General features: G+C 42.9%; 2 protein-coding genes and 1 pseudogene across 8 annotated transcripts; all 3 read right to left on the reverse strand.

Moving 5' to 3' along the window:
- Positions 1 to 442: 442 nt before the first annotated feature.
- LOC147191266 (uncharacterized) lies at positions 443 to 6,259 on the reverse strand. Of its 2 annotated transcripts, XM_086136737.1 has the most exons (4): positions 5,703 to 6,259; positions 4,560 to 4,874; positions 1,002 to 3,338; positions 443 to 926 (listed from the first exon to the last, which is right to left on the reverse strand). In XM_086136737.1, exons 1-3 carry the CDS (start codon positions 5,803 to 5,805, stop codon positions 3,190 to 3,192), a joined length of 567 nt encoding a protein of 188 aa, XP_085992863.1. In that variant the 5' UTR covers positions 5,806 to 6,259; the 3' UTR covers positions 443 to 926; positions 1,002 to 3,189. The 2 variants fall into 2 exon arrangements, with proteins under 2 accessions (XP_085992863.1, XP_085992862.1); XM_086136736.1 differs by lacking the exons at positions 443 to 926; positions 1,002 to 3,338 and having other exon boundaries at positions 3,438 to 4,874.
- A 3,436-nt stretch (positions 6,260 to 9,695) lies between these two features.
- On the reverse strand, positions 9,696 to 13,638 carry LOC147191267 (uncharacterized). 6 transcript variants are annotated; one of them, XM_086136708.1, is made up of 4 exons: positions 13,258 to 13,638; positions 11,257 to 11,420; positions 11,109 to 11,178; positions 9,696 to 10,622 (listed from the first exon to the last, which is right to left on the reverse strand). In XM_086136708.1, the coding sequence occupies exons 1-4, from the start codon at positions 13,358 to 13,360 to the stop codon at positions 10,042 to 10,044; spliced, it is 918 nt and encodes a 305-aa protein (XP_085992834.1). In that variant the 5' UTR covers positions 13,361 to 13,638; the 3' UTR covers positions 9,696 to 10,041. The 6 variants fall into 6 exon arrangements, with proteins under 6 accessions (XP_085992834.1, XP_085992831.1, XP_085992833.1 ...); XM_086136705.1 differs by having other exon boundaries at positions 9,696 to 11,178; XM_086136707.1 differs by having other exon boundaries at positions 11,109 to 11,420.
- Positions 13,639 to 15,950: 2,312 nt separating this feature from the next.
- On the reverse strand, positions 15,951 to 17,177 carry LOC147191268 (uncharacterized; annotated as a pseudogene).
- Positions 17,178 to 18,381: the final 1,204 nt, after the last annotated feature.

Here is an 18,381-nt window from a genome sequence, read left to right on the forward strand (position 1 = left end):
TACACCACGAGGAACTCCAATTGCCCCAATGGAGGTGAAATCTCAAATATCCTCTGCTGTGGACGGAAGCATGGTCATTGGTAAAAGCAGCTTCTCAATTATTTTCCGTTCCACTACAACTATAACACCCCCCCCCCCCCCCCATTTGTTGTTTAAAAAAAAACTCACTGCAGCAATAATCGTCATTTGCCTATAAAATTGTTATAAGTACACTTCTGTATTACAGCGGAACCCAATTAACATATTAAAATGTGATATGATGGCATATTAACATATATATATATACACAGTAAATATTCTCTACTACGGACTCGTGTTTGCGCTGTCCAATTTGTCCTGATAACAGAAATTCCTCACTTGGGAAATGAGCATGGTACATGTCCTTTATGAACGTGCAAGTATGTTGACAAAATGCACGTGTAACAACACAATCAATAAAATACAAAAATATACTGTCCAAAAACTGTTTATATAACAAAAACTGCAATACAGGTGTATCCAAAAAAAATCACAACAGTAAAATACGTACAGTATTTTAATGTTTATTTTTTTCTGTCTTGGGAAAAAAATATGTATTTTGGATTGTTTTGTTGGATGCATTCTTTGGTTTATGACAATGTTTGCCTGCGTGTCATACAGTTTTCTTGCTAGTTGCAAGTAACTGTCCCGTTGATCACTGATGTCTGGTAATTCTTGTGCATACTGAAGGATTTTTGTTGCCATTTGCATTGCTTCCTTGCTGGATGGTGGCTTGTCATCAGGAGTTGAATCGATGCCTTGTTGTTTAAAGTTTCGTAGATTTGCGTCTTTCCGACTCCAAGTGTCTGCTGGATCTTTTTAACCTTGTGTCCAGCCTCGCTCAAACGGATGCATTTCACTCCCTCCGCTCCAGTCGTTACAGTTCTTCTACGTTTCGATGCGATGATCTACACGACGTAAGTGAATAAAGTTAAAATCTTTCGCAATTACAGTAAAGCGCATGCCAATAAAAAGTGGCTTACACGTCTTCGTTTCGAATCTGATGAATGAAAACGGCGAAGCGAACACGTTTCTTCGGTCGTGTCGAGTGGGTGCTGCTTTTAAGCTAGTGCCGCGTTCTACAGGACGTAAGTGAATAAAGTTAAAATCATTCACAATTACAGTAAAACGCACGGCAATAAAAACTCACTTGCACGTCGTCGTTTAGAATCTGATGATCGAAAAACGCGAAGTGAAAACTTGTTTCAGCGTTGTGTCTTTTCCGTCATATCGGGTGGGCGTTGCGTGTATATAAGCTCCCGCGGCATTACATCTCCATCCGGGTTACGGGTAGTGGAATTTCCGCTTACGCAACTTCTGGTAACATGTAATATCGTAGTCAAAATGTTAATGCTTAGGTTTTTATTCCGGATGAAGGATATTCCTTTCCGTAGAATTCCGGGGATGGGAATATTTACTGTATATATAAATTCCTCGTCTCACCCCTCGGGTGGTGTCCGTCCCTCATTCAGCTCGGGTCCTCTACCAGAGGCCAGGAAGCTTGAGGGTTCTACGCAGTATCCTTGCTGTTCCCAGCACTGGACATTTCTGGACTGAGATGTCCGATGTTGTTCCCGGGATCTGTTGCAACCACTCATCTAGTTTGGGGGTCACTGCCCCGAGTGCTCCGACCACCACAGGCACGACTGTCACCTTTACCTTCCAGGCTCTCTCCAGCTCCTCTCTGAGCCCTTGGTATTTCTCGAGTTTCTCGTGTTCCTTCTTTCTGATGTTTCCATCATTGGGACCGCTACATCCACTACAACGGCTTTCCTCTGCCCTTTATCTATGAGATATCTGGTTGGTTCGCCATTACCACCTTGCCAGTCTGGATCTGGAAGTCCCACAGGATCTTCGCTCTGTCATTCTCCACCACCTTCGGAGGTGTTTTCCATTTTGACCTTGGGGTTTCCAGTCCATACTCCGCACAGATGTTTCGGTAGACTATACCAGCCACCTGGTTATGGCGTTCCATGTAGGCTTTCCCTGCCAGCATCGTACACCCTGCAGTTATGTGTTGGATCGTCTCAGGTGCCTCTTTGCACAACCTACACCTCGGGTCTTGTCTGGTGTGGTATATCTGGGCCTCGATGGCTCTGGTGCTCAGGGCCTGCTCCTGAGCAGCCAGGATGAGTGCCTGTGTGCCTCAGGCCAGCCCTCTCTAGCCACAGATAGGACTTCTTGAGATCAGCCACTTCAGTTATGGTCCGGTGGTGCATCCAGTGTAGTGGCTTGTCCTCCCATGATGGTCCCTCTTCCAGCATCTCATCCTCTGTTCCCCATTGTCTGAGACATTCTCTGAGTACGTCATCCGTTGGAGCCTTCTCCTTGATGTATTCATGGAGCTTGGATGTTTCATCCTGGACAGTGGCTCTCACACTCACTAGTCCCCGGCCTCCTTCCTTTCGGCTTGCGTACAGTCTCAGGGTGCTGGATTTGGGATGGAACCCTCCATGCATGGTTAGGAGCTTTCGGGTCTTAACGTCCGTGGTCTGAATCTCTTCCTTTGGCCACCTTATTATTCCTGCAGGGTATCTGATCACTGGGAGGGCATAGCTGTTTATTGTCCGGGTTTTATTCTTGCCATTGAGCTGGCTTCTTAGGACTTGCCTCACTCGCTGGAGGTATTTGGCCATAGCCGCTTTCCTTGTTGCCAGTTCGAGGTTGCCATTGGCTTGTGGTATACCGAGGTACTTGTAGCTGTCCTCATATGTCTGCTATTGTTCCTCCAGGGAGTGAGACCCCAGGGAGCCACTAGATAGCGGTAAAGAGCCGCGTGCTGCCGACCACCGACCTCAGGTAACAATGCTGACTTCTCCCCTGAACAGGGTGACAATCTCTCCGACTGAGGTAATTTCCAACCGTCTACCACCACCAACGTGGTGGGAAGTTCTTGGATCTCAAACGGTTGCCGCACACACCTGTTTGGATGAGGTAGCGAACCTCCACTCACACAATTACACAATCACTATTAAAGCACGTTTTATTTGAGTATATTTAACATCGATGTTGTTCTACATAAATGCAGAGTTTAAGTATGTACAGGACACCGCCGCCCTCAACAGTTTTAAAGACTCGACTCTGTCTATCTACCTGATAGGGACTAGTATGGCTCAGGGCTTGAAACAGCTTTAAAGACCACTCGGTCTGACCCGGCACGCAAACACTCATTCATCCTTTGAAGAGTTCCTTACCTACCAAGAGTACTCCCCTCTCTTCCGGCTTCGCGTCAACCCTCAGCCCCAGACGAGGAGCCGAAACCCAGCCCGAAAAGGGTGTTACAGCCGTGGCCATGGTCTTCCTGGCTGTCGAGTCATCTTCTGGAGGCATCAGGTAAATTGTGAACAAGCCCCCAAAAATGTCAGGCCCATCAATTTTACATATAGAAATAAAACACAAGGAGGAGACAGGAGACTCAATTCTGGTACCGGGGGGAACGAGGAGAAGCGTTAGGTTTCAGTTCTCTGCACGTCACCCAAAGATCTCCGCCCTCACTCCCTCATTTATTGGGAATCTACTACATAGGTGTGCCCAACCTAAAGGGTGGGGGCAGTTGAAGACACACTGAACTTGTTTGACTATGTGTGTGTATGTGAGTGTAAATTACATACATGTGTGCAATTGTTACAAAAACATCAACTTGCCGGTGGTGTTGAAGGCTCCATCCACTGTCCAACCTTGCTCCTGTTTAGTCTTAATACAGTACTTATCATGTGTCCCTCAACTGTCACACAGTGCACTAAGCACTAAGCAATGTGAGTACAGTATATATGAATTAAAAGCATTATGTCTTTATTAAAAGCAGAAGCGTTCTTCATTGCAGGCATCATCAATTTATCATTGCAGGCATAAGCGTTCTTCATTGCAAGCATAATCAATTTATCATTAATACTATGCAAATGTAAGATAACTAAAAACAATCAACCTAACAAAAGGTTGCTCACCAGTGTGGGTTATTTTGTGCGCTTGTAAGTTTCCCTTCTGAGAGAATCTTTGGCCACAAACTGAGCACGAAAAAGGTTTCTCACCAGTGTGGGTTCTTCCGTGCATTTGTAAGTTTCCCTGATGAGAAAATCTTTGGCCACAAACTGAGCACGAAAAAGGTTTCTCACCAGTGTGGCTTCTTATGTGCATTTGTAAGTTTCCCTTACGAGAGAATCTTTGGCCACAATCTAAACAAGCAAAAGGTTTTTCGCCAGTGTGGGTTCTTGTGTGTAATTTTAAGGTTCCCCTTTGAGAGAATCTTTGGCCACAAACTGAGCACGAAAAAGGTTTCTCACCAGTGTGGATTCTTGTGTGTATTTTTAAGTTTCCCTTACGAGAGAATCTTTGGCCACAAACTGAGCACGAAAAAGGTTTCTCACCAGTGTGGGTTCTTACGTGCTTTTTTAAGTCTCCCTTCCGAGAGAATTTCCAGCCGCAGTCAGAACAGGTGAACGGTTTCTCACCATTATCATCAGCAGTTGACGATGTGTTGTCTCTATCTGAGAGTGGAGCTAAGAGGCTATCTGCTTTTGGTTGTCCACAGCGGATTCCAATACCTTGTATAGTCATGTGTTGACATGAGCTGCTGTTTGGAGGCTCCGCCCCTCTGTCCGCCTCATTCATACTCTTCAGATGGACACCAGTCGATGGCAACTTGCAGATCCCCTTCTCCTCCTCCTCTTCTTTGACGTCGGGAGGCTCATCTACCTCCACTTTCGTGCAAGGGTGCTCTAGCTCCTCCTCTTTCTTAATGTAAGGGGCACGCTGCTCTTCTTCCTCTTTCATGGGAGATACCTCTTTTTCCTCCTCTTCCTCTTTAATATCAGAGGTCTCCGCATCCAGCTGCTCAGGACAAGCATCTTCGATGAGGTCTGAAAGACACAACAAGTCCAACACACGTTGAATTAAAGTTTAAATTTACAATGAAGCTTATTAGGAGAGTCAGATGAGTTCAAAACGCTACTTACAAACTGAAATGAGCAGAATCACATCTTGGTGGTGGATTTTTATTTTTATCCCTGGTGGTGAATTTATTTATTTTTAATCCATGATTATTTGCGGAAAGACTTGTACAGATTCTGACATTGCACATTGTGAGTGGTGGATCAGTCAAAAGCTGGACTGACTTCAATATTCATGATATAAAGTATTACGTTTTTGTGCTTTTAATGAATCTGATTATCAGAATCGGAAACGTCTTTATTGGCCAGGTATGTAGAACACACAAGGCTACACTACTATTATCATAAACATGAACATGACAAATAAGTCTCCTAATGTATAAAAAAAAAAAGGCTCCAAAGCCATGAAAAACCAAACCGTGCTTCCAGCTGCAGAAGGATGTGACCGTGTCCAAGGAGGCAGACATTTATCGGTCAACAAAATATTCTGTTCATACAGTATTAACTGAAAAACCCGTGCCGGACATCTCCTGTGTTGAAGAAAATGTTGATTTTCCTACAAATGTCTGTTGTGTGGATCTCCACAAGGCGCAGAGATCTTTTAATATATGGACATCAATGTCTTTGAAGGCTTTTATTTTGAAACTGGCCCTTGCAGCATGTGCAAGTATGAAAAATCGTGGCAGCTGGCTTGGCCACTCAAAAGACAGAAAATACAGCTTTGTGCTGTATAGTTAATTATGACATGAATAAAAGTAATTCGTGGATTTATAGCGTAAGAACGAGAAGCGACCAAACCTGCTCTGCGTGAGACAAATCGAGACTTCTTGAAAACAGCATCGCTCTCCTCTTTTGCCCCACAAAGTTGCTCCTCGTTCTCTGCTGTTCTTCCTGGGCGCATTTTTCAAGAAAACCACCACAGTTTCCGTTCACACTTGATCTCTGCTTCGCGACGAAGCGGCTAGCAAGCAGGGCTAAGTCAGCTAAACTAGGCCCAGAAACTTGAAATAATTATGTTCCAGTCCAATCAAGAAACGATGGTCGTCCTGCGTCGAGGCTAAAGTAATAAAACTCTAGAATAACATTTTGGTTCGTCTTCTTGTGATTTTTTTCACAAATAAATCCGTGTTGTAGTTTAGTGTACAGAGTACAGTTGCAGCATTCCAACAAAGATTGTACGGCAACACCTTTCGGACAAACTTCATGTCAACACGAGCATCGAGTCGTCATGAGAATAGTCCAAAAAGTATAATTGCATACTTTGCGTTTACGGTTAAATATTACGGTTTATTGTTATATTTCAATCGGCTGCGTCGCAGCTTATTCTTTCCAGTTATTACTGCGGTCAAGCCAGCCTCCACTCGCAAAATCGAAGTCAAGTGAGACGCCACTGCGATTGTCAATACTGTGCATTACGGTAATCTGTCGCCAGCGAGCGGCGTTGGCCACCTTCAAAATAAAAGAGACACCACTCATGCATAAACGTCATTTGTTTGGGTTAAAATAAATTAATAAAAGTATAAAATAAGTAATTTCTTGGCTTTTGGGTAAAGATTCAGAAATAGAACTCTGAGAACAGCACCAATAAGCGTTCTCAAGTGGAGATAGAAAATAAAGTCGATGGTAATTCTACATCAATTTCACCTCACATTAAAAAAATAATAATAATCTGGTTGATCGCGCAACCACACCAGGTTGTCGACACACTCGGGCACCCCAGGTATACAACCACAGTACAGGCATTCAGATCGAATGTTCCATTACCAATTAAAATGCCTCTCAAATATGACATTTTGAGCTCCTCTGCTTATTTCAAAATATTCTTGAAAATGAATTTCAGTTATCCCTCAATCAAACCAGACTGCAGGACACTAGAGCACTGCAGGTATCCAACAAGACCATTCGGATCTGATGACCGCAGCCAGTTATTTGACCGTGCTGCGATGCAGGAGACAGAAGAACGTAACGTGTTCTCATTTCGTTGAGGTACTGAAGATATCACCTATGTTATTTGTTTAGCTTAAAACTTTGTATCATAGACAGGTCGACCTTGACTATTAGGTCTCTGTCCTGAACATCCGCTACTTCAAACAAAGAATGTAGTTTGAAGCTGGGGTCCTATTTCCCCTTGAGTGATTAACAGCCCCCCAAGTGTTTTCTTTTGCGTCTCCCACCTTGGGAAAGTTCCTGAAGGCTGTCAAGTTCCCTAGAGGAGGAACTCTTGTCTCGAGATTTATGGACCAGCAGATATGGTCTGTACTTTGTCAAAATGCCAAGATTGAACTACATTGTTTCTGATTTTTACATAAGGGGAAGGACTGCCCGCCCCTAAATTAATATAATTAACATACTATGCCTATATGTACGTGTGACTGTAGTTGCTCGGGGCTTCCTGATGAAATCTGAGACTCACAGGAGCCCGAATCGATTCGTGTTGTGCCCTGAACGTTCAGTAAAACATCTTGCAAGAACTTCTCCATTTCCAGCCTCTGACTTTTGCACATCAACTCAGCCCGAATCAAACGAACACGCGGAGGACCTGGGGAAGTGGAGAACGGTCAAGGGATCCCGCCGTGTCGACAACAACACGCTTCCCCCTGTTTGATCATCCTCCAACAGTACCTTGGTGCGTTTGCGAGGCAAAAAGTTTGTAAAGTTGTTTGTCACTCCCAGCTGTGGTTTACTGGAATACCGACACGGAAAGCACAATCCGATAAAATATTTGGAATGGTCCGCGTCTGATTGTCATGATTTCGGTCCCCAAATTTTGTGTGACGTATAATTCGTGCGACAGCTCTGCGATGTTCGTCAACATCATCTCACTGTTTACTGTCCAAAATTAACACCTAACATGCGTCATGGTAAACTAGTTACCAATTACCTGAATATCGCCAGGGTTACGACGACGATCATGGCTGAATCAAGTTGGGACAAGCAGTGGGCACAGTTCAGCGACTACCCTCCTTCACGTGCATGTCACCCTTACTTCCCTTCCTGGTCTGATCCTCACACGCTGCATATGTTCCCGCGTGTTTTGATCTAGTGTGGCTCTTAAAGTGACAGTGCTACATTTGTTCAACAAGGAAGCTTTCACTACAAACGTCTAAATAAGGTTCACCTGGTTACAGTAAAATAATAAACACAACACATAACATAAAACACGGACAGTCGTGCAATCCTAACCACTTTTTCCTCATATGCTTTGTTGTTTAAAGCAGTTTGAGATGAAAGAGGAGAGAAACAAAGTGTCCTTTCACCAATGGATCAGAGATGTCATGCTCAAAATATGCACACGTCGGTTACAAGCTAAGTTTCAAAGTCAACAAGAAGCTGTAGCATCCATTGACGAAAAAAAGAGATTGGTTAACTTCTCCTGTCCCATGTAAATCCATTCCAATTCCAAGCGGCGACTCTCATTTCCAAATACGCATCTGTGCTTCGCGGCGACACTCCTCTCTCCTCATCCTCAACTTCAGCAGCCATCCATCCAGCCGCACCAACGCAGACTGTCCAACAGCGCCGACATCTCCACTGTGATTCGTGTGGCTGAATGTGGAGCAGCTTCGCATCGACACGAGGAAGTCTTCAAAGTCGATACGTTCCGGCGTGTTGGGTGGACACGAAACATGCGGAAAAACACAAATGAGCTCCCCTGCTGTACAGCTGTTTGCATGACCCACCAGTGAAAGCATTCAATATCCCAAACCACCATATCTTACTCTGAATGGGTCACAATGACGATTATTGGTTTTTCAAGTTGGGACGAGCAGCATACACAGATTTGATGGAGCTCTGCGGTGCGATCGCCTTGCTCGCACTTTAGGGAATCCTCTCCCTGAGTCGCTGACCACCACCGCTGGGGTGTACCAACATCCAGTGGCATCCCGTGAGCAGAACCCACCTCACCCGTCTCATTATCACGGAAAACCCCAGCAATGCGGTCAATTTATTCATCACCGCGCTCTCATCTTTGACCAACGACACTCCACTTATTTCCAAGATTCCTAAAATCCTGTTTGTTAGGAGTCTGTTCATTGTCCAGTGTAGTTCTTGGGCTGTTGCTGTGAGCAATGCACGCCCGGAAATCCTGTCTTCTTTCTCAGACTCAACTCCTCAGTTCAAAATGAACTGGCGGTTCAATGATGACATAACTCACCTGGAGGAACTCATGAGTTTGACCATTCGCCTGAACAACCGACTCCAGCAAAGATGCCGGGAACAGGAAACTTAAGGCCCTCGTACTGCGTCTGAGACCCTGCGCCGCGACTAAGCTTCCAAGAAGCCACAATGGAAAGCCAACCGTACGCTTGTCATCTTAGCGAAGGAACCGATGAAGCTGGCAGGTGGTCAGCAACTTCCTAAGGAGCAACGGTGGATAACAGAAACTAGTGCCTCACTGGTTAAGAATCTCACCGCACATCACCGGTTGCTACCAAACAATGTGGATGTTTGACTTTCTGGCTGTGCTTTTATGAATTCTTGAAAATGCATCTGTTGTCGGCGTGCCTCGGCTCCCACTTCTCCTTCTTTTTAACCATTGTTCTGGTTCCTTGGGAGTTCGGCACGACAGCTCTTTAGCACGAGTCATTTCGCTTGTTCACCTTTTGCATTTTTGCACACCGCACAAAAAGGTTTTTCACCCTGATGTCGCTTTCTCTTCATTGCCAGTCACTGTATTGATCGCTGGTAAAATACGAACAAAGTCGGGAGTAAACTAAATAAAACCAAGATTAGCATCTGGGGCTCTTTTTTTTCCACGACAAAGTTGTGGATACAAAGTATTGATTGGAGTGTCAAAGTAAAGCTTTATTGATTACTAACAGACACATATTGGTTTCATTTCGCACATTCTCTTGTCATTTAACCATTCTTTTCATTTCATTTTCAATACAAATGACCAAACCTCCTCTGAAAACTTATTAAAACAAACTACATTTAACAAAACAACTCCAAGCCAAATAAAAAGTAACTATAATGAAGAATCCAAATGTATTATAACCCCGATGAGAATGCTAGATTTTCTACAACAACAAACTTTTCAATGCAGTCAAGGAAAAGAAAAGTTCAGCAGCCCAAGATCAAGGTACATCAAATACAATCGGCCTGATGAAGCCTGCTCAGATGGGATGTGAACATTTCATTGATTATTGTTCATCTTATCAACACACTTATGATTCTGAATCTGATACTTCCAGGATAATCTTTGGCCACAAAATGAGCAAGCAAAGGGTTTCTCACCGGTGTGAATTCTTGTGTGCCTTTTTAAGCTTCCCTTGTGAGAGAAGCTTTGGCCACAGTCTGAACAGGTAAACGGTTTCTCTCCAGTGTGGATTCTGATGTGCTTTGTTAATGTTCCCTTCTCAGAGAATCTTTGGCCACAATTTGAACAGGCAAAAGGTTTCTCACCAGTGTGGGTTCGTACATGTTTTTTTAAATTGACCTTCTGAGAGAATCTTTGGCCACAATCTGAACAGGAAAAAGGTTTCTCACCAGTGTGGATTCTTGTGTGCTTTGTTAAGTCTCCCATCTGAAAGAATCTTTTGTCACAAACTGAGCAGTAAAAAGGTTTTTCACCAGTGTGAGTTCTTGCGTGCTTTGTTAAGTCTCTCTTCTGAACGAATCTTTTGTCACAAACTGAGCAGGCAAAGGGTTTCTCACCAGTGTGGGTTCTTGTGTGCTTTATAAACACTCTCTTCTGGGAGAATCTTTGACCACAACCTGAGCACGAAAAAGGTTTCTCAGCAGTGTGTACAATTGTATGACGTTTTAAGTGTTGCTTCTGAGAAAATTTTTGGCTACAAAGTGCGCATGAAAAAGGTTTCTCAGCAGTGTGTGTTCTTGTGTGATTTACTAATGTTCCCTTATGAGAGAATTTTCGGCCACAGTCTGAGCAGGAAAAACGCCTCTCACCAGTGCGCGTTCTTATGTGACTTTTTAAGTTTCTCTGACGAGACAATTTCCGGCCACAGTCTGAACGGGTTAACGGTTTCTCACGGGTGTGAGTTCTCGTGTGTAATTTCAAAGCATTCTTATCAGCAAACTTTTTCTCACGCCGAGGACATTTCCAGGGTTTGTTGTCAGTGTGACATGTGAGATCACCATCAGACTTTTTATTTTCATCAGCAGCATTTGACGAGATGTCACTATCTGACAGTGGAGCGATGAGGCCGTCTGCTTGTGATGCTCCATGGTGGTCACAATCACCTTTTATTGTCATGCGCTGACACGAGCTGCTGCTTGGAGGCTTCGCCCCATTTTGATCTTTATCTAAATTCTTTGAAGGGACACAAGTCAATGGCAACTTGCTGATATCCTCCTCCTCCTCTTCTTTGATATCGGGCGGATTACCCACCTCCACTTTGGTGTCAGGGTGCTTAAGCTCCTCCTCTTTTTTCATGTAAGGGGCCTCTTGCTCCTCTTCCTCTTTAAAGTAGAAGACCTCCTTTTTCTCCTCTTCCTCTTTAAAGTGGGAGGGCTCTGCATCCAGACGCTCAGGACAAGCATCTTTGCTGAAGTCTGAAAGACACGAGAAGACCAACACACATAATGATGTATTATTACACAGAGTACAGTGTTAACAAGGTTGCCAAATTTGATTGCAGGATTTTTCCTGCGTTCAAAATGGCGTGGCGGCCGCCTCCAGCTCATTTTCTGCCACGCCCAGCCAAACTGATTGATCTCGCTCAACACAATACAAAGCTCCAGCTGTGCTGAATGAGCGCTTGATGTCCTTCTGCAGCAGCGATGTATTTTAACTGCTATTGCAGGGTTGCACTACTATGGAGGCGCGATATCAACAGCAGTGCACTGGAATGACCTGAAGCAACTACAGAAGAAACAGATGGAATCGTGTTTGAACGCCCCGCTAGTCGGTATGGTTGGCATCCTGATTTTTCCTGGTGGGTGGCACAAAGAGGTAAAAAATGCCTGTTTTTTGCATCCAAACATGTTGTGTTTATTGAAATAAAAGTTTACAATTTGGAACATCACAACGGAAAGACCTTGTGTATGTGATTGAAACTTTTTTTTCCTCTTTTTATATTGTCTCAAAAACACATGAGCCAATGGCTTTGACAAGAAGTGGCTCAAGTATGGATCAGGCACACTGAGGAAGTCATTCACAGTTATTTATGCCAAAAAGCACTGTGCCCCAAAACAACAGGCAATTGCTGCCACCCAAGTGAGACAACTATTCACCAACTACACATGAATGCATCCAAAAATCTCTGAGTGGATAAAATAAGGCTCCAAAGTCATTAAGAATAGTGCCTTCCTTCCAGCTACAGGATGGTGTGAGTGTGTCCAATGGGGCTGACATTTAACGGTCAACGAAATGTGTTTGTTCGTTCACTATTGACTGAAAAACATGTGTCGGGCATCTGCTGTGTTGAAGAAAAAGTAGATTTTTCCATTACGTGTCTGTTGTGAGGATCTACAAAGGGCGCAGAAATCATTTAAGTAATCCAGTCAAACCTCGACCAAATCGATTTTCGACCAAAATTTTTGAGTTTTTTTATGCCTCGGATTACGACCGAAAATCGGTTCTCGACCAAACTAAGCAAACCTGAATACGTCACTCGACTCCCCTCGGCTTCCGGTTCTTGACCAAACTGAGCGCACTTGAATGCGCCACTCGACTCCTCTAGACTGTCTTACACGAGGAAGTGACGCTTCCTCGGGTAGATGAAGAAATGACAGATCCATTGTGAGCAGACGTGTTCAACAAAGATAGAAAAAAAGATTGTCCATTGTGAGCAGACGTGTTCAATAGAGATAAAAAAAGAGCATCCACTGTGTTCAATAAAGATAAAAAAACAAACGTGTTTGTTGAGATCTCCGCAAATAGGACTGTTATTTCTGCATGGCACCAAAGAAAGCAAGTGGAAGTAGTAAAGCTGGTGAAAAAAAGAGCAAAAGAAAGCAAGTGGAAGTAGTAAAGCTGGTGAAAGAAAAGAGGAAAATACTGCGCAAAACTATTGAATTTAAGAAAGATTTGATCGTGAAACATGAATCAGGTGTGCGTGTGTCTGTGTTGGCGAAGGAGTTCGGCATGCTGAAATCAGCAGCATCCTAAAAAAGAAAGACCATCTTAAAGTCAATGATGTGGCTAAAGGATCTCGTGTGTTTTGGGTCGAAAACCGAGGTTTGACTGTAAATGGACATCAATGTCTCTGAAAGCTTTTATTTTGAAACTGGCCCTTGCAGCATCTGCACGCATGAAAGTATGAAAAATAGTGGCAGCTGGCTTGTCCACTCTCGACAGAAAACACAACTTTCTGCTATGAAAATGGTTAATAATGACAGGAAAAAAGTACTTCCCCGATTATGGAGTCATAACGAGAAGTGACCAAACCTGCTCTGCGTGAGCCAAATCGACACTTCTTGAAAACACCGCCGCTCTCCTCTTTTGCCCCACAAAGTTTCTCTTCGTTCTCTGCTGTTCTTCTTGGGCGCATTTTCAAAGAAAATCACGACACTTTACGTCCACACTTGACCTATGCTTCGCGACGAAGAGGCTAGCAAACCAGGTTAAGTAAGCTCAATTAGGTCCAGTTGCTTGCGATAATGATGTTATTGTCTAATAAAGTAACTGTGTTCGTTCTGCGTCAAGGCTAAAGTATATTGAGCTTTAATTCGACAAAAAAGTGGGTTAGAGTTCTCTATTTTGACTATTATTATGATTATTTTAAACTGAAGCGGTCGAGTAGTTCGGCATGCGGAGATACAGCTACAGCTAGCGAACAACAATGTACGGCAACACCATTCGGACAAAAATTCTGTAAGCGGAAGAAGCGCCTTGTAATGGGAATTACAGTATACAAAACCTTATTTTTTTAAACGTTTGAAAGGCTGAAGTTTATGTGTATTTTAAATGTGATCGGTCCTCATTCAAGTTATTTTGCCGTGCTGCGATATACGAGGTTAAATAACGTGTCGTCATCTTTTGACGTAATCTGTTGTATACTGTCAATTGAGGGGTTCGTTGTTTTTCAGTGGATGGCTCTTCTGTACGAATGACAAAAGGAGAGATGGAATCCTTTAATGCGGTTTATTAAAAGGAGAAAAGAAAAAAAACGTCTGCACTTCCGAACGGATGAACGAGAACACCCCCCCTTAGTCACGAAAATACTTCTTGCTTCTCTTTAGCCAATCAGACGCAAGCAACATAAGAATGTTTCAACAATTATTAAACATAATGTAATTTAGATAACTAGAACATAAAATAATATAATGCTCAAATATAAAATGAAAATAATTAAGAATTTAACATAAGATGACATATACCCTCATTCTCCCCAATCAGTTTCGTTCTGCACTCTCAATGTCAGTTTTGGTGGAATTTGATGGATTAAAAAAAATCTGATATATTTGTTTGTTTAAAATAGACATAGTCGATTATTCCCTAATTACCGAGTCCATTTCATACCTGTCAACTTTTCGGAGCGCCAACCTGTATAAACTACCAAAAAAATCCTTATAAAGAGCAAAAAATCCGTATAACATACCAAAGCATTTTATATGTCAAAAATAACGGCAGAAAAAAACCCACGGAATTTTCAATGATATTTATTGTAGATCTCCATAATACAATGTCTGGTTAATGTCTAATCATCATTCTACTTAGTGGCATTACTGTGTTCAGAGTTGTATTCCTGCGTTACTTTTTTCACCAACTCCAAATGATTTGGAGTTGGTGGGAAAAAAACCCGGAAATTTTCAGAATCCGTATGATTTGTGCGATACGGCCATATACGTAAGATTCACCACAAAATCCGTATGAACTATGGCTAAACCGTATGAGTTGACAGGTATGCCATTTTCTTTCATTTTGCTTCCAATATTTGGAGCCTCAAATTAGCCTTAGAGAGGAAGAAAATCAATTCAACAGTTAAAAAGAATGCTTGGTGTGTTGAAAAATCATGAAAAAAAACTTCACCATCCATTCTCCGAACCCACTGTAATGCCTTTCAATGCGGAAAGAAGGATGCACGCAGTCGCTGATGTAATCCGTCGTTTTTAATAAACAAAAGGAGCAATAACACACACATTCATAGGAGTTGCTGTCAGCCACAACTCACGCCCATGCGCTCCACACTCAGACTAACTGCCGAGCCAATATTCCCCCGAACCTGGCTCCTCCCCTCTCTGACGTCACATGAATACAAGAAACAGATATTACACCACTTTGCAGCATTAGCGTAAGTTTCGAAATTATCTTGGGTGCCAAGAATGAAGAAAATAAATACCACTGTGGTGATTTATTCCGATGTAGTTCACTCTCACATACCAGAAAGTCTCAAAAAAGAACTTCCTGCCTTCAAACTGAACTTAAAAGTTGATTTTGCCTTTGCGTTATTTCATTGCGGGCAGCCCGGTAGTCCAGTGGTTAGCACGTCGACTTCACAGTGCAGAGGTACCAGGTTCAATTCCAGCTCCGGCCTCCCTATGTGGAGTTTGCATGTTCTCCCCGGGGTGGGTTTTCTCCGGGTACTCTGGTTTCCTCCCACATCCCAAAAACACGCATGGCAGGCTGATTGAAGCACTGTAAATTGTCCCTAGGTGTGAGTGTGGGTGTGCATGGTCATTTGTCTCTCTGTGCCCTGCGATTGGCTGGCAACCAATTTGGGGTGTCCCCTGCCTACTGCCCGAACACAGCTGAGATACGCTCCAGCACCCCCCGCGACCCCAGTGAGGATGAAGCGGTTCGGAAGATGTAGGTATGTATATGTTATTTCATCGCAATTCAGCGTGTCGTCCAAGCTAGTGTAGAGAAGTGTTCTGTGCCGGGAATATTCTGCCGATTATATCCACAATTATCTTGCTTTCCTTGACCATTCGACTTTGATCAATTTTCGAATCGCCTGATCCTAACAAGGGTTGCAGCCGTGCTGGAACATATTCCAGCTGACTTTAAACAGTAAGCGGGGTACATCCTGAACTGGTTGCCAGCCAATTGCAGGGCACACAAATTCGTACAACCATTCGCGCTCACAAAGACAACTTTATTGGCCAGCAAACAGTACAATGTATCAAACAACAATACATATTGCTAAATCATACATTTGACATGAGTAAATGGAAAATGTCCATTTTATTCAGGATCGCATCCGATAAAAGATGATTAAACACATATCTCGAAAAGTGGGTGCTATACAATCAAGGATAGTTCAGTTAAAAAAACAACAATAATAATAATGAAAATACAAATGACCAAACCTCTTCTGAAAACGAATTAAAACAAACGACAGTACATTGAAAAATGCCACACCCCCATAAGACAACTATGATGAAAAATCCAAAAGTGTTAGAACCCCCATAACAATGCTAGATTTTCTAATTCGCACAAAAATATAATAATAATAATAATAATAATGATAATAATAATTATACGTTTCAATGCAGTGAAGACAAAGAAAAGTTCAGTATCCCAAAAAGAAGGTACGTACATAAAATACAATCAGCCTCAGTGCGGGAACTGATGAAACCTGCTCAGATGAAAGGTGAAAACGTCATTGATAACTGTTCATCTCATCAACACACTTGTGATTCTTAATTTGATACTTCCACAAGAATCTTTGACCACAAACTGAGCAGGAAAAAGGTTTCTCGCCAGTGTGCGGTCTTCTATGAGCAATTACGTGTCCCTTCTGAGAGAATCTTCGGCCACAATCAGTACAGGCAAAACGTTTCTCACCCATGTGGGTTCTTGTGTGTCTTCTTAAATTTCTTTTATGAGAGAATTTCCGGCCACAGTCTGAACAGGTGAACGGTTTCTCACCAGTGTGAGTTCTCATGTGTGGTTTCAAAGCACTCTTATCGGTAAATGTCTTCCCACACCGAGGACATTCCCAGAGTTTGTTGCCAGTGTGACATGTTCGATCACTCTCAAACTCGTCATCTTCATCCTCATCATCAGCATTTGATGACGTCTTGTCACTATCTGCTAGTGGAGCTAAGAGGCCATCTGCTTCTGATTCTTCCGGTGGCTTCCAACACTATGTGTTGACATGAACTGCTGCTTGGAGGTTCCGCCCCTCTGTCCGCCTCATTTATACTCTTCAGAGGGACTCCAGTCAATGGCAACTTGCAGATCCCCTTCTTTTCCTCCTCCTCTGCCTCCTCTGCCTCCTCCTCCTTGTCTTTGATGTCGGGGGGCTCATCCACCTCCACTTTCATGCAAGGGTGCTCTAGCTCCTCCTCTTTTTTAATTCAAGGGGCCTGCTGCTCCTTTTCCTCTTGAATGTTAGAGGGCTTTGCATTCACCCACTGAGGACAAACATCTTCACTGATGTCTGAAAGACACGAGAAGACCAAGACATGTGGAACTATGGTTTATATTTACATTGAAGGTTATAAGGAGAGCCAGATGAGTTCAGATTATGATGTACAATTTGGCATTAACAAATTCAGTTCCCGATTGTGGATTTTTCAATTTTATTTGTACCTTGGTTATTTGTGGAAAGACTTGTACAGAATCTCACATTGCACAGTTTCGAGCGGTGAAATCAAAAGTAGTACTGGCCTCGAATAGTCATCATGCTCTACATTTTGGTGTTTATTTCATACTTTGGGTCTATATACTGTATTATTTAAGACCCTTTCAGAAATGATTGGTATGAATGCATTCAAGGCTATGATAGTGTACGAACCACTAAAATCAACATATGCGAGAGCAAAACATTGTGTTATTCCACGACACAATTTTTCAAGTAACTTGTACATTTGACAAAACACAGAGCAGAGTGTTAACGGGGCAGCCAAATTTGAATGCATCTAAAAACAACATCAACATCCTTAGGGGCCGGTACCGGCCCCCAACGATGTTCAATCAGGCCCGCAGGACAATTTAAAAGTGAAAAAATAAAAGACAAGCAATGAATATTTTTAATAAGATGCCATTTGTAGATTATCCGCTAGGGGGCACACTGTTCTGATCAGAGTATACGACAACATTGTTTTTATCAGTGAAGAAGAAAACAGCAGTCTCAAGTCTCTCACTGAGACAGACCCAACAGTCTCTCACTGAGACAGACCCAACACAGCAGACGGTTTATACCAATGCTTGTTTATACCAGAACAAAGGAAAGACGTGAAATTTTGGTTATTCATATATAGCATAGTATGGTCTGTATTGTGGCTTATGTGCGAAAACTGCAATTCTAGAAGAAAGATTGGTTAATTTTATTTTTTTATTTAAATTTTTTAAAATGAAGCTGTGGAGTAGTTTGGTGTGCGGGCGCCCAACTGCAGCGATCAAAGAACAATGTAACGGCAAGTCCCTTCGGACAAACATCGTGACACCACAGGAATCGAACTCGAGAAATGATTACATTACTACAAGGACTTTAAAATACCCTGATAGGACTTTGATTTGTTGCGTTTTTGGTCCCTTTTAAACATGCTCGGTCACGATGTCCCCATTCCATTTAGTTTACCGTGCTGCGATGTAGAATTTAACATCCATCCATCCATCCAT

Source organism: Hippocampus guttulatus, chromosome 18 (assembly GCF_054856545.1).
Source record: "Hippocampus guttulatus isolate MCC_2025c chromosome 18, RoL_Hgut_1.0, whole genome shotgun sequence".
Taxonomy (NCBI): Eukaryota; Metazoa; Chordata; class Actinopteri; order Syngnathiformes; family Syngnathidae; genus Hippocampus; species Hippocampus guttulatus.